Source organism: Callithrix jacchus, chromosome 1 (assembly GCF_049354715.1).
Source record: "Callithrix jacchus isolate 240 chromosome 1, calJac240_pri, whole genome shotgun sequence".
Lineage (NCBI taxonomy): Eukaryota > Metazoa > Chordata > Mammalia > Primates > Cebidae > Callithrix > Callithrix jacchus.
In genome coordinates this window covers 171612567-171629474 of record NC_133502.1, presented here as the reverse complement: position 1 = coordinate 171629474, position 16908 = coordinate 171612567, and the positions used below count along the sequence as shown (strand labels likewise).

The 16908-nt window shown below is 34.3% G+C and overlaps 1 protein-coding gene and 1 pseudogene across 14 annotated transcripts in view; one reads left to right on the top strand and one right to left on the bottom strand.

Moving 5' to 3' along the window:
* Positions 1–16908, bottom strand: part of RABGAP1 (RAB GTPase activating protein 1) — a 181766-nt gene that overhangs the window by 104102 nt on the left and 60756 nt on the right. For all 14 annotated transcript variants that reach the window (XM_078375632.1, XM_035256796.3, XM_078375643.1 and 11 more), the window contains 6 exons: positions 14854–15028; positions 14118–14275; positions 8601–8711; positions 7975–8041; positions 7210–7312; positions 5808–5977 (listed from right to left, as the gene is read on the bottom strand). In XM_078375632.1, the coding sequence (XP_078231758.1) occupies positions 5808–5977; positions 7210–7312; positions 7975–8041; positions 8601–8711; positions 14118–14275; positions 14854–15028 (784 nt within the window). The remainder of the gene's footprint in view (positions 1–5807; positions 5978–7209; positions 7313–7974; positions 8042–8600; positions 8712–14117; positions 14276–14853; positions 15029–16908) is intronic.
* On the top strand, positions 646–973 carry LOC118144259 (protein transport protein Sec61 subunit gamma pseudogene; annotated as a pseudogene).

Here is a 16908-nt window from a genome sequence, read left to right as displayed (position 1 = left end):
ACTCATCAGATCATTTTCTTCCTCTTTCAGTAAATGGTATAAGAAAATTTAAATCCAAGAAAGCAATCCTCCCATCTCTACTAATTTTTAAGGTTTCTTCTCTAATATGATGCTGTCTTAATATAACAATCTCACAGACAAGAAGGCTTCCAGAACAAAAAGGAGTTGCTGAGTCACCAGATTATTTTAGTGAAAGGAAAAAGAATCAATTTTTAAACACACGTCTTAAAAAGCATTTACATATTGTTTTCCCTTACTGGTAGCAAAAAACAAAATTGCTGTTTGTTGTATATTTTTAAAATTTTCTCTGTGTAGCATTATTTCCTTTTCAGTCTAAGGGGAACTGAAAATGATTAAAAATTTAAATTATGTTTAATTTCAATAAATACTAAAATTAGTTTTATAGATGAAAAGACAAAAGTAGCATGTTTCTGTGGAGAGTATCCTGGCTGAGACTTTTAACAGGCTTAAACATATGTTTTGTTCATATGACATCCCACAAAATCTACTGCTAAATATCTTTGGATCTCAGTTTCCACATCTAAAAAGTGAAAATACTATTTATCCTCATTGAATCACTGTGAAAACTATGTAAGATTTTAAAAAGTGGTCCAGTGCTACGTGTCCCTGTCATTTTAGGTGGCGGTTGGGCAGGCAGTCATGGATCAGGCAATGCAGTTTGTTGAGCCAAGTCAGCAGTTTGTAAAGGACTCCATTTGGCTGGTTAAAAGATGCACCAAACCTGATAGAAAAGACTTCCAGAAGATTGCCATGGCAACAGCAATAGGATTTGCTAAATGGGATTCATTGGCTTCTTTGTGAAATTGATCCATATTCCTATTAATAACATCATTGTTGGTGGCTGACTGAATTCATTTTGGAAGAGAGTTTTTCATCTTAGAGACTGGTGAACAAGTGTGAGGGTGTGAGTAGCTCACGAAATACAAATTTGCCTGTATGTTTTATGGGTTTTTTTTTCTCCTTTCAAGATGTTTTCTATTTCTAAATTATTTTCAAAGTAAATAAATCTCTTTTTTTCTGTCATAGATACTTATCACATTTCAGCGATAGAAAATTGTAGATTCTTTCTCTGAATAATTTGGTTTATAAAAGTAATCTAAGGATCTGGTGAAATAAAGAAAAATAAAAGATTTTAAAAAGTGAAGTAGTCAAGACTATGATGATCACAGTTGAATATCAATTAGCAGTAGCTGTTATTACTTTTTAATGCCATGAATGTAAAAGAGTGAATAAATTTATTTATTAAGTTACAAGAAGTGAGATTAACAGTGTTCTAGATAGATACTTTAACACAGCAAAAAGTTGTTCAAATTCTTCTCATTCTACCTCTCCTTTCTCACTCCCTATCACTCCCCCTAAGCCCCCACATAATACAAAGATTTATCCGAATATGGAGAAAAATAAAAGATCATTAGGAATTTCCTGCTCTCCCTGCAGCTTCCACATACATGCTGCTGCTTTTCGCAAAGTAAATATTGGGAACTTGGCTTAAGTTTAGTTTGTAGCCTTAACAGAAGAGTCCAAAGCAGTCTACTGGGCTGCATTTTAGTTACGTTTTTGGCTAGTTTACTCTGTCAAGTCATTTTTATCCTAACAAAAAATTTAAGAAGTTATTAATAGGAGTTATTCTATTATTTGAATAACATACTGTATGAGAATAATTTAAAAGCCTTACATTAACACACAGCTCTCATTCTGGTTGCTAAAAATAAAAATAAATTAAAACAATGAAATTAATCACACACTGGGGGCAGTTGGGGGGGTAGAGGAGAGATAGCGGGGGGTAGGGAGGGAGGGGAGGGATAACATGGGGAGAAATGCCAGATATAGTATGCACCTAAAGTTAAATAATTAAAAAAATTTTTAAAAATGAAATTAAATAAATTTGTTTCCATAGAAAGATATATTCTTCTATATTCAACCATAAAACCTTGCAAGTCTATGCAGTCTTTGAATCCAAGGTTGTATAACATTAGATGTCAAAGGAAATGCAAGATCAGGGGAATCTTATGTTCACTAAAATAAGATTAAAAGGTTATAACTCTAAACAACTTTTTTAATGCAATTTTTTATTAAAAATTACTAAAGAGCTACTCTCAGACTAGTAAAATATACATATACATATACATAAAATAAAAAATATATGAACAATTTCTATTTACCATCTAGAAACTTTTAAAGATCATTCTCTGTTAGTCTGTAAACTTTCAAAGTGATGTTTGTAAACTGGTTTAATTTCTGATGCATTCTTCTACTGGCGCTGACCCTCTATCTAAATAATCAATGCTGTTCTGACTTCATCACTTAGTGCTTTTTTATTAATTTGGTGTCTCACAGAGGTTTATAATCCTTCTCAATAATAAGAGCAAATATGTACAGAGAACTTACTATGTACTGGGAACCATTCTAAGCCATGTTGTACAGTTTCTCATTTAATGCCACAGTAACATTATGAGGACGATTCTATTATTCTGCCAATTACAATTTAGTAAACTGAGACTCAGAGAGTTGAGGGAACTTGCTCAAAGTTAACAAGTTATTGGTAAAATCCATGTGCTCTGACTCCAAACGCAAGTTCTAGATGATGACCCTGTGCTAATCCTCTGCTACAATGAAGAGCTAGGAGAATAGTGCTGAAACTCAGGTTTACTTTCTGTCTCTTAGGACAACACTGGAAAGAAATGTCTATTTCTGTTCTGCTTATTTCCTTTTTCTAAATATACCCAATAGGGCTAACTTGGATACACCAGAATCAAAATTCTTACTGCTATCAAAATAAAAATTTGTAATATGGAAAAGTATATTCAAGTAAGCCCACATACAACACTTTCATTTCATATAATAGAAAATAGAAGTTGTATGTAAATAAAATCAACTCAACATATATTTATTGAGAACTACTCTGTTCCACTTACTTGGGATAAGTCAGTGAATAAGACAGATTAAGAATCTCTCCTTAGTGGAGGACTCTAATATGGAAAACAGATGATAAACAATATAAAAATAACTATGTTACACGATGTATCAGTATGTAAAAGTCTGTTTAAAAAAATTTTTAAATAAGGCCAGGCATGGTGGCTCAAGCCTGTAATCCCAGCACTTTGGGAGGCCAAAGTGGGCAGATCACTTGAGGTCAGGAATTCGAGACTAGCCTGAGCAACATGGTAAAACCCCATCTCTATTGAAAATACAAAAATTACACGTGTGGTGGCGTGCACCTGTAGTACCAGCTACTCAGAAGGCTGAGGCAGGAGAATCATTTGAACCTGGGAGGCGGAGGTTGCAGTGAGCCTAGATCTTACCACTGAACTCCAGCCTGGGTGACAGAGCGAGCCTCTGTCACAGAAATAAAATAAAATAAAATAAAAAATAGAATATTTGTAAGTTGGGGGAATTGGCAGTACCAATGAAAGAGCAGGCAAACTGCAGTTTTAAATGGGGTAGTGAGGGTGAGTTGACAAGAAGTAAATCTGAGCACACCTAAAAGTTGGTAAGGACCTGAAGGAGGCGAACATTCCAAACAGAAAGAAAAAGTAGTAGTAAAGTTCCTAAGAGATGGTTAGAGCAGAGTGAATAATCAAGAGGAAAAGAGTAAGAGAGAAATGTGTTTATGATGTAACAGGCAGATCAGGTAAGGTCTACTAAATCATAACAAGAACTGTGGCTTTTACTGAGTAAAACAAGGCTGGAGGGTTTTTTGCAGAAAGTGGTAAGATCTGACCTTAGGCTGCTATTACATTGAAAAGAAATTTTAAGGGGACAAAAATAGAAACAGTATGATGGGTAAAGAGACTACTGCTAGGCCAGGTGTGGTGGCTCATGCCTTGTAATCCTAGCACTTAGGGAGGCTGAGGCAGGCAGACTTCTTGAGCCCATGAGGTCAAGACCAACCTGGGCAACGTGGCAAGATCCCGTGTATAAAAATAAAAATAAAAAAGGCTATCGCTATAAGTAACGACTCATTGAGGATTATTATAATCTAGCTGGTGAGAAGTGATTAGATGGAGATGAGATAATGAACCTTTTTGGACATGTTATGTTTGAGATGTCCTGAGAACTAAGAGAAAGAAGAGATTTAAGGAAAAGAAAGTAACCATCTGTATCAAATGTTACAGACATTTGATATACAAAATGAGGACTCAGATTAGCAACTTAAATCAGTGGTGACTTTAATTTCTTCCAAGGAGTTCTGCTACGAAGGAAAGTAAAAATGGAAGCAGTAAGTAGTAGAGCAACAGGGGGCCAAAAAAGAATAAAAGAATGGAACAGAGATTTTGGCTGCTACCCACCCAGAGGAAAAACAAAGTATAAAGTTTGACTTTGATAGTCAACTATGAGATTAAAAAAAAAAAAAATCAATACTCTTCAGAAAAATGCAACAGAATAGTCTCTACAATGTATCAGTTAAGATGTTTAACATTTAATCCAAAATTACAAAGAATCAACAAAAATGTGCAACATCATACATGAAAATTAGCAGAAAAAATTCTAAAGTAGCTGTAATGTAATTATGCTTAAGGATTTAAAAGAAAAGCTGCTCAATATAAAAGAACATATAGGAAATCAAGAGCAAACAGACAAAAAAGAATCACACAGACATTTAAAAAACAAAAAACAATATAGAAAATGTTTTAAAAATTAACTGAATGACTAACAGATTAGAAGTTGATAAAAATCAGTGAACTTATATTAATAGAAAGTGTCAAATCTGAAGAAAACACAGAAAAAAGACTGGGAGAAAAATAGAGCCTCAGAGATCTGCAGGATAATATAAAAAGCTCTAAAATATATATAATTACAATCCCAGAATCAGAGAAAACAGAGATAGGCAGGAAAAAAAAAGTTGAAGAAATCCCCCAAATCTGGTTTAAAAAAAAAAAAAGCATAAATTAAAAAATGTAAGAACCCCAGCAAATCATGAGCAGGATAAACTGAAAGAAAATCATACCTAGTCATGTCACAGTTAAACATCTGAAAACCAAAGATAAATAATCTTAAAAGCAGCAAGAGGAAAATGACACATTATACCTAAAGGAACAAAAAAAATGCTGACTTATCAAAAAACAATGGAAGGGCTAGCTAGGCATGGTGGCCCAGGACTCTAAGAGGCTGAGTGGGTGGGTCACCTGAGGTTAAGAGTTCGAGACCAGTCTGGCCAACACACGGTGAAACCCTGTCTCTACTAAAAATACAAAAAAAAAAAAAAAAATCAGCCAGGCGTGCTGGCACACACTTGTAGTCCCAGCTACTCGGGAGACTGAGGCAAGAAAATCACTTGAACCCAGGAGGCGGAGGTTGCAGTATGCCAAGATTGTGCCACTTCACTCCAGCCCGGGTAGTGACAAGAGCAAGACTTCATCTCAAAAGCAAAAAAACCAAAAAACAAAAACAATGCAAGCCAGAAGAATAAGAATGACATCTTTAAAGGAAAGAAGAAAAAAAAAAAGTCAACCAGAATCCTATCAAGTGAAAATATCCTATTGGGATGAAAGCCAAAAAAACACATTTTCACCTAGAATACATCTTTAGCAGATCTACACTAAAAGAAATGCTAATATAAGTTCTTCAGGTTGAAAGTAAATGAAACCAAATGGAAATGTGGATCTTTGGGAAGAAACAAAGAACAATGAAAATGATAAATAGGTGGGGAAATAAGAAAAAGATAATTTTTCCTCTTAATATATTTAAAATACACACGACTGCTTAAAGATCTGAGAGCTTAAAAATCAGCCTCAGAAGTGATTTATCCTTATTCCCCCTTCTACAGTAATAGAAAAATACAGTACCTGTTTTAGTTTCAAAAAGAAATTTTCAGTAGTACTACGTTTGCTGAAGGGCCAGAATAATCTTTCATTAGGAGAGCAAACGCGAACTTTTGTCTCCAGGAGAAATCGAACAGGCTCCTGTACTTCTGTTATTACCAAATCTACAGCTGTGGTCATAAACAAGACTTTATCTAAACAAAGAAAGAGAGAGGTTGAAGATGTAAATCAAAAAGACAAATACATTTGTTCATAAGATTCCATAAAAGAAAAAAAAAAATTCCTAAAAGCTATTACTTTTATTATAAACTTTCAAGACACTTAAGCAAACCATCAATTAAACATGTTATTAGACACATTACTGTTTTTTTTAAAAAACCATATTGAAAATTCTTGTAAAGTAAGTGACACTAGTATATACTTTACAGCTTTTAAAATTAAAAGCTGTCATATCAGGAGGCCAAGGCAGGCAGATCACTTGAGCACGGAGTTCGAGACCAGCCTGGCCAACATGGTGAAACCTGATCTCTACTAAAAATACAAAAATTAGCCAGGTGTGGTGGCACATGCCTGTAGTCCCTGGAACTTGACAGGGTGAGGTAGGAGAATCACTTAAACCCGGAAGGTAGAGGTTGCAGTGAGCCGAGATCATGCCACTGCACTCCAGCCTGGGTGACAGAGTGAGACTCTATCTCAAAAACAAAAAACAAAACAAAACAACAACACTGTCTGCCAGATTGTTCTGCAAAAGTGGCATATGACTTCTTTATACAACCCTCATCAACACTCATAATCCTCAACTTTTAAATTTGGTTAACAATGGTATGTGAATGGGTCTGTTTATATCCTTTAACCATTTATCTATAGTGTTATTAATAACAAAAAACTGAAGGGAAAAAAATGCTCAATAACAGGCATTTATTAAGCAAATTACATTTTAAGGATGGGATATTATGCAGCTATTAAATGCCATTCAAAGAGCATTTAAAATATCTCCCAGATTCTTTATGCATAGAGTATCTGAAAAGCTACATAAGAAACTGCTAACAGTGATTCCTCTGGGAAGGAGCCCAGGACACTGTGACAGATTCACTTTTCCCTATAAATCTTTTGAAATTTTTAAACATTTATGTGCATGGATTACCTCTCTATAAAAATAAATAAAATTTAGAAGTCTTTAAGTAAATAAACATACAAATAGAAAAGGAAAAGGGAAAGAAAAAATGAAAAAGAAGATGGAAAGGTAAGAAAAAAAACAGTACTTTGCTTATAGGTCAAATTTAATAATAAACTGAAGAACTATTCAAATTATTTGGTTTCACTAGAATTAGGTAAACACTGGATATTGGTCAAACAGATGGTCCTTAGTTTTGCATATCTTCTCGAGACTAAAATTTCTGTTCATGATGTCAACAATCTGTATCACCTTTAGGAGTTTCTTCATTTACAACTTGAAAATGTGGGGATTTTGGATTCCAGCTCCCAGTAATAACATAGGACTTTCCATCTGAACTTTTGCCCATAGATTCCTAGCAAAAGAGTAAAAATATGCCTGAATGCCAAAGTGAGTGAACAACAGTTAACCACCATCATGCTGCCTTTAAAAACCAAAAGCTGCGAAAATGTAAGAATATGGAAAAGGATCAGATAAGTATGTGTGAATGATTACAGTTATGGTTAAAAAATATGTAAATTATTTATGCAACTGTCCTGAAGTTATATGTAAATGCTTATGAATCATATCAAATTATATAAACATTAAGGAAATTCACAACCTAAATCTGATGTTAAAATCCTCTTTCAAGTGAATTACCACCATTTAATTTTTAGTTTTAAATATAAAGATTTTCAGATAATGGGACTAATACTAACTCCTACTATTGGTAAAATACATGACAGTCTATAAATAATTCTCTAATAAATTTTCTCTTTTGATTATCACATCAACCATACTCAGATAGTTAAACAAGAATTTTATCACCACCACACAGTAAGAAACTAAGGCTTATCCAAAGTCAGACTTGTAATCACTAGTCAGGAAAAAGGAAATTCTCTTATCTTTGCATATTTTTTTATAGCTTACAAGATCACCTTCATAAACGTGTTTTAACATTAGATTCAGATGAGAAAAACTGAAACAACCTTTACTGAGGAAATAGTATGTAACTTTCCAGTAAAAAGAAATGCTTACCAAATCTAGTAAGTGCATGTCACTATTTCGTACATCTTTTCCTGGACTAAGGAGAAGACCAAAACACCTGCAAAAAAAGAACTGACATAAATTTAAGAAAAAAGATAACACAAAAGAATGTTTACATTAGGCCACTTTAAAAACAAATTCTTGCTGACAGAAAAGAGGACACATTAAAATTATCAATAAATTTGTGTTGCTAAAATAATAATCCTTGCTTCAAAATCAGCTAATTCTGTTTGTCTCTTATTACCACATAGTTAAAGTGAGCATATTAGCTGATGATTATAGAAGCTATTTCAAAGTAATGAAGCACTGCCTTCAGTAAACAACGTAATTTCCTAGGGAACAAAATACATGTTTTTTTTTTTTTTTTTTTTTTTGAGACGGAGTTTCGCTTTATAAATACGTTTTTTTTTTTTTTTTGAGACGGAGTTTCGCTCTTGTTACCCAGGCAGGAGTGCAATGGCGCAATCTCGGCTCACCGCAATCTCCGCCTCCTGGGTTCAGGCAATTCTCCTGTCTCAGCCTCCTATAAATACATTTTTAATACAATATATGACTATGCCATTAGATTGGTAAAAGCCAAAATTTGTATTTAAACTAAACTTACTGAAAATGCTTACCTTTCAATGGCAAGTTCTTTATTAGTTGTTTGCTGCACATAGATGACAATCTTCTTATCAATTCCTTGGCGTAGTTTAAAGCATTGTTTGTCCTTGTCTTTGGGAACTGCACTGTAGACCAACATGTTTCATTAATTTTGCAAAGCATTTTCTTGTCACATACTAGAACCATTTTTTTAAACAAAGACCTCAAATCTCTGATTCTTTTCTGTGCCTGGTTTGTAAATAATAACAAAAAAGAAAAAAAAAATCACTGTATGCCTCTTGATGTGAAAATATCATCTGAGGCTGGGCACAATGGCTTACACCTGTAATCCCAGAACTTTGGAAGGCCGAGGTGAGTAGATCACTTGAGGTCAGGAGTATGAGACCAACCTGGCCAACATGGTGAAACCCCACCTCTACTAAAAATACAAAAATTAGCTGGGCACACACCTATAGTCACAGCTACTCGGGAGGCTGAGGCAGAAGAATCGCTTGAACCATGGAGGCAGAGGTTGCAGTGAGCTAAGACTGCACCGCTGCACTCCAGCATGGGTGACAGAGCAAGATTACATCTCAAAAAAAAAAAAAAAAAAAGAAAATATCATTTGATATTTGCAGGTAAACCACTAAAGCATTTATAAAGCTAGAAAAATCACGCTTATGCCCCCTAAAACAAAACCTTAATTTCTTCTCTTTTGTTTCTGTAAAGCACCTTGCATGGCATCTGACATGCAGAATTCAAAAAAGTTAAGTATTCTTTCCTTTATATTTATCACTGGATTTTACAGATAAATTATTATCACCCTCATTACTTAAATATATAATGAAGAAAAAGATACTTAATCACAGATCCTTCGAGTTTCAAAACAAAGTATCTTTAAAAAGTAATAGAAACAAGGAAGATATGGCCAATAATAAGCTGTTGCCTAATACTATCCTTAAGCACTGTTAACTTTAGTATAGACCAGTGTAATAATTATAAAATACCACCTAGTGATAAAGTTAATAAACATCAGCTTAATTAAAAAGGTAAAAATATTTTTTCTTTTTTTAAGAAAGGATCTTGCTCTGCTGCCCAGGCTAGAGTACAGTGGCACAATCTCACAGTTCACTGCAGCCTCAAATTCCTGGGTACAAGTTATTTTCCTGCCTCAGCCTCCAGAGTAGCTACAATTACAGGTACATGCCACTATGCCTGGCTAATTTTTAAATTTTTTGTAGAGATGGCCTCGAACTCATGGGCTGGTCTCGAACTCATGAGCTCAAGCAATCCTCCCACCTCGGCCTCCCCAAGTGCTGGGATTACAGATGTGAACCACAGCAATATTCCTAAAATGACGGTTTACGAAAATAATCCCCCATTCTCCCACATACCACTTTCTGTAGCTCATTGTTCTCAAATGTAAATATCTGTCTGTGGCCATCAGCCAATATGCAGCAAATATCTAAATTGTATCTTATTTCGGTATAACTTTAAGCTAATGGCAATAGAACCATTAGCAGATACTGTAACCCATTAGGTGAAAGCTCTGAATACCTACTCAAACTTATAGGTAGCACTAAAGAAATACTAATTTGAAGCCCTTCCGTACTTTATTGCTACTAATATATACTAACTCAAGAACATTTTTGAATACTTCCCTTAGAAAAATCAAAGAATCTTAGCAAAAGAGTCTATAAATGACAAAAATGGTCAAAGAAAACCTTTGCATACCAAACTGTTAAATATTTATGACAGTTTTCACCTAAGGAGATTGAAAGGGTCTCAATATTATTCAACTGGCAATAGATACCCTGGTCTCTATGCTCTTTGGATGCTGAAGTAAATATAATCTCATTGTTTATCAGTTTAAAACAACAACAACAACAACAGATAAAAAGTTGTCTCTGGTGTCCTGACTCTCCAGGGCTGAAATAACAGAAAGGAGAATGGAGAGTGTAATCAGTGAGTATTCACCTCACTGAATGTCAGGGTCCTAGATTGTATTTCTGGTCTTATAACTATATCACTGAATGAATTCCAGTAGGGAAGCTAATACTTAATTCCTATTGTATAAAATAAGAAACTGAATTCCAGGCTTAATTTCCCTGGGTTTACCTATAAATAAGCACAATATCAACTAACTAATTTATTTCATAAGGATGGTTAGCGGATTAAGTAAAACAAAAAAGAAGTGCTTTGAATGGTGCTTTGAATTAAAATGCTCAATTTAGGTGGGCACAGTGGCTCACACCTGTAATCCCAGCACTTTGGGAGGCCGAGGCAGGTGGATCATTTGAGGTCAGGAGTTGGAGACCAGCCTGGTCAACATGGTAAAACCCTGCCTCTACTAAAAATATAAAAATTAGTTAGGCATGCTGGCACACGTCTGTAATCCGAGCTACTCAGAATTCTGAGGTAGGAGAATTGCCTAAATCTGGGAAGCAGAGGTTGCAGTGAACCAAGACTGTACTCCAGCATGGGTGACAGAGCAATACTCCATCTCAAAAAAAAAAAAAAAAAAACAAAAGTATGAGACCCTGTCTCTACAAACAAACAAATGCTCAGTTTTCCCATGGGCAAAATGGAGAAGTGGGTTTCTAATTACAGTAATTTAAAAAATATACTTTTTCAGAAATGAGAAGAAGAACATTAATTCTTCTCATCACGCTTTGTCTATATTTATGTTAAAGTAAAACCATAGTAAATCTTGTGCTGTGTTATACACAAATATGTCTTGGACAGGGGATAAGTAATATCCATAAACCATTGTTTTACTGCTCTATTCAACATTTAATTTCTACTTTTAAAACTTGCTATTAATATTATACACAGTATGTAGCAAAACATTCGTGCTAATAATTCTTTGAACAACTCAAGGATTATTTCTGCAGATAAATTCCCATACGTATTACAGAATTACTGGATAACAGGAACTATATTTGACAAGTTTAAATCTGACAAAGCAATGTATACTTTCCAATGATTTCGTATATCTAAAATACTGTTGTGTTACTCTACTGAGGTGTAACAATTATTTAGCCGTAATAATTATTATTACACCTAAATAATATATTTAATATATTTAGGTATATTGATCATTATACTTAAATAACATATTTTAGTTAACACAACAGTGTTTATGATAAACTACAAATTCAGTAAAGCCATGAAGCAAAACCAGAATAAAGTCCTAACAAACATGAAAAGAAAATCTGACTATCCAGGGATTTTCTGTAATAGTGCTTTGTCAATATGAGGGTAAATAGAACAGAAATGTTTATAACCATTCTACCTTGAACATGCCTGATTTCAGAAGGAACAGAAGTTATACTGATACTTCTGAGGGAATTATCAGTTTTTAAAATAATCTAATAAACCAATTACCATACTTAATTTAAAAGCAAAGTATTAGAAAAATTTACATTTTTATATAACTTCATTTTACCAATTCAATGACGCAGACATGGAGGAAAAAGACTTCTACATTAAGATACTTAATCCTTCCTATTTAATAATTAGAATTTACAGACAAAAACTACATAAATATTTTCAATAAAGAAAAAATGGCCAGGTGTGGTGACTCATGCCCATAATCCCAGCACTTTGGGAGGCCAAGGTAGACAGATCACTTGAGGCTGGAAGTTTTAAGACCAGCCTGGACAACAAGGCAAAACACTGTTTCTACTAAAAATACAAAAAATTGGCCAGCCATCATGGTCGGTGCCTGTAGTCCCAGCTACTCAGGAGGCTGAGGCACGAGAACTGCTTGAACCCAGGAGCTGTAGGTTGCAGTGAACCGAGATCGTGTCACTGCAATCCAGCCTCAGTGACAGAGCAAGACTGTCTCAAAAAAGAAAGAAAGAAAAAAAAAGTTAAAGGTTTGTTTCTTACCAAGGTAAAAAATTACCTAAAATTATACAGATTATAATTTCCACTTTGCAGAGCAGGAATATACACGGTAGAAAGGACTACTTCACAACATTGCTTTCAGAATAGAAATGGTGGCTCATGCCTTAATCCCAACACTCTGACAAGCTGAGACAATCACTTGAGCCCAGGAATTCCAGACCAGACTAGGCAAAGTGGCAAGACCCCATGTCTAGAAAAGCTTAAAACAAAAATTAGCCAGACATAGTGGTCCAAGCTACTCAGGAGGCTGAGGTGGGAGGACTGCCTGAGCCCAGGAAGTTGAGGCTGCAGTGAGTTATATTTGTACCACACTGTACTCCAGCCTGCGCAACAGAGGGAGACCCTATCTCCAAAAAAAAAGGAGAGAATAGAAATGTACCTAATAAGAAAGCACAGAGCACAATGCCTCCATACTTTACTCCTCAAAGTTTTAAGCTGCACTGTACACTAAAATGGCCACCAGATGGCATAACAATTCCAAAGTTTGAAGAGAGAAAACGTAATTCTTTGGAAGGTAGGAATTATCAGTTTTTAAGATAAATAATCTAATAAACCAATTACTGTACTTAATTTAAAAGCAAAGTATTAGAAAAATTTACATTTTTATATAACTTCATTTTACCAATTCAATGATGCAGACATGGAGGAAACAGACTTCTACATGCAACTATTGATTATAATGCAATCATTTTCAGGCAGATCATGAAGTCAGAAGTTCAAAATCAGCCTGACCAATATGTTGAAACCCCGTCTCTACTAAAAATACAAAATTTTGCCGGGAGTGATAGTGCTTGCCCATAGTCCCAGCTACTCAGGAGGCTGAGGCAGGAGAATTGTTTGAACCCAGGAGGCAGAGGTTGCAGTGAGCCGAGATCACGCTCCAGCCTGGGTGACAGAACGAGACTCCGTCTCAAAAAAAATTAAAAAAATAAAAATAAAGTCATCATGCAACCATAAAATTTTAAAGTTGGAAAGAATTTTAGAGTCTAGCCCCCTCATTTAATAAATGAGGAAACTACTGCTACATATAAAGAAACTTGGAAAAGGGACATTGTTAATAGTAACAATAATTAAACAAAAGCTAAGTTTAGACCTCTATTCCATGGTTCTTTCCACCACTCAACGGATTATCATTATACTTAAAAATTAAAATCAGTCACTTTCAACCCTATGGAAGATATAAACTTCACAGATCTTACTTCTCCCCTTCCAACGTATACAGGTAACTTTACTGTGAAAACTTGATTTCAAAAGCCTTAAGATTTTTAGATTATTGATACAAGTAAATCAACCAACTAAAACAAGCAAATACAATCAGCAAAACAAATATAGCTACAAGTCCAGATGACTAAGCTTTAGCGATATTTTTATGAGCAGTTAGCCACTTAGGATCTGACTAAAAGAAGGTAGTAACTAACATGTTCCACATGTGACAATTTTTTGTAATTGCTTTAAAATTCTTCAAACCTTGCCTCTGTTAAATCTATGTATTTATTTTCCTTTGTCACCCACATTTTTTAAAAGCCCTCTCTTTAAAAGCAATTATTTTATGGTATGAAAGTTATAATCTCACCTAGAATTTTCCCTGAACCACAGCATGTTAACAGACTCAAGAAAATGAATAAAATAGAATTTCCTACCTAAAATAACCTTTACCATCATCTTCTTTTATTTCTAAAGACACAGAGAAGGTAAAGATGTCACTGTCAGGAGTCTGGGGTGCAGTAGTGGCTGAAAGTGGGGTCTGCTTGGCAGAACGGCGGAAGGCAGTGGCAAAGCTGTAAAGTATCCGGCTTACCTACAACCAGACATGTTAGGAAATGGGCTGTTATTGAAATATATAAAATACTTTTAATTAAAGCTGGAAGGTTACGTACTTTGGAGGACAATAATTATCTTTACTCCACTTATTTCTTTTCATAAATTATCTAATTTGTTAGGATTATAAAGCAAGCAACACTAAAAATGGCCAAAGGGTTTTAAAAAGGAAATGGCTGTTAGTACTAGAAATCCAACTAAAAAATAATTTCCTTCATTGTTAGAAACTATCTATAGATATTATAATGAAAACAGTCCTAACGAGTTTTGATTTAAAAGAATGGTTTGCAAATCTGTCAATGTTAGAACCAGAATGCCTACTTAACTCAATCAAAAGTAGCCAACAGGTCTCCTCTGACATTCTTAGTAACAACAAGGTTCTGGTTAATCAAATTTTTAGTTAATTTATATTTTCGCCCATCAGACTATAATCACTAAAACACTAGCAGAGAATTTCATTTGGCTTATGAGTGACCATAATAAATACCATAATCATTTCAACCTAGTGAGGGCACTGATGAAATTTCATTTGCAGTCAGTTTTCTCTTGAGGACTTACAGCTTCTTGTATTTCACACCGGAAGACGTGTATTCTGAAAAGCTCTGCATTGTAATGACTTTCAGTAAAAGCAAAACAGTCACTTTCAGGAGTTCCATCATGCCCTCTGACACAGAAGAGGATTTTGTAGATAGGGTAGTTTGCTATTTCAGTGTTTGTCTGAGGATCTAAGAGTCTGTTCAGAGACAAAGAGATGATTTGAGGAATTATAAACAATCTGCACTACATTCATATTAAGATGTGAGACTAATTCTTTTTAGTAAGAAAATCATATATTTGGTATGCAGATATTAATCTTAAATTTTAATAATACGTGGCTTCCTGAAGCTACTGATTACATAATTTCATGGTACTAAAAACTATACGGTATCATGTTTTAGGGAGGCAAACAGAAAAGTATAAACAATATCAATGAGCACGTTTCTTATATAGTCTGTAAAAAAATAAAGAGATGGTTAGTATGTAAATTAAACCACCAAAATATGTCACTAAAGCTGTGCTTCTTTCTCTTTTTCTTTTTTTTTTTTTTTGAGATTGAGTTTTGCTCTTGTTGCCCAGACTGGAGTGCAACGGCATGATCTCAGCTCACTGCAACCTCTGCCTCCCAGGTTCAAGGGGTGCTCCTGCGTTGGCCTCCAGAGTAGATGGGATTATAGGCATGTGCCACCACGCCCAGCTAAGTTTTTTAGTAGAGACGGGGTTTCACCATGTTAGCCAGGTTGGACTCAATTTCCTGACCTCGGGTGATACGCCCACATTGGCCTCCCAAAGTGCTAGGATTACAGGCTTGAGCCACCATCGCTCTAGGCAAAGCTGTGCTTCTAATTATCTCCTTTAAAAATGACCTAATCTGTTTTCAAAAAAATAAAAACCAAAAAAACTGACTTTTTTCTCAGACTGAAACAAGCTTTTTTTTTTTGACTCACGGAAAATAAGGGCAGAGTTTATATAAAATGCTAACTCCTCAAAAACAATCATGAATAAAATAAAAAAGCTTTCATTCAGTAAAAAAAAAAAAAATCAAAGGGACAACATTCATTCAAAAATCTACTTATTCAACAAATATTTATGTAATACCTACAACATTCCAGACTCTGTTCAGGGCACTAAGGAACAACTATGAAAGGTTTAAAAAGAAACTATGCAATTTCAACACTAAGTGACCAGCGAAATTAATGAGGAAAGCCTAAAGGGCCCTGCTTATCATGGAAATAACCAGGAAGGGGATCTAATACAGGTTTGAAAGCACTTTCATGAAAACTCTGAAAATGTAAGATAAGACAAACTAGTTTTCTAACTTCTTTTATAGAATTAAAAAATATACTGAAGTATAACTTCAGTTAGAAGAATGAGTATTGAATAAGAAACATAGAGAAATGAGTGCTAAACAAATTTTATTAATAGTTTATCATTAATAAATACGATTCGTGAGTCTCTGCAAAATAGTTCTTTAAATACTTAAGGGAAAAAAATTAGATACAGATTATTTATTTTACTACAATCAACAGCTACTACTCTGTTACCATGAAAGTCCAAAAATACTTCTGAGAAGCGGATACTCTATATCTACCGATAAAAGTATAAACTGAATCAATATTTCTAGATGGCTGGTGGCAATGTTATCGGAAGCAATAAAAATGGACAAACTCAGTAAGTTTACTTCTAGAAATTTATCCTAAGGAAATCAATAGAACACTACAAAGATTAAGCTCAAAGATACCTATTTATAAATCACTGATACTCCCATATAATTAAAATTAGCTATTATTGTTCATGCTTTTTTCTTTGAAAGGAAAAAAATCCTAAAATCTCTAGCATAAGAGATAGCTTATTTATGTATAAACCATTCATATGTAATCATAAATTAAAATTTTTAATCATATTTACTGGCATGAAAACAGGTTTATGACATAAAACTAAGTACAAGATGGTATGTACAATTCCACCGCTGTTAAAAAAAAAAAAAGTTGAGAGTTGTATAATTATGTATGTATATATGCAGTTATATTCACACATACACAGACATACACACATACCAATATGCAAAGATCTTAA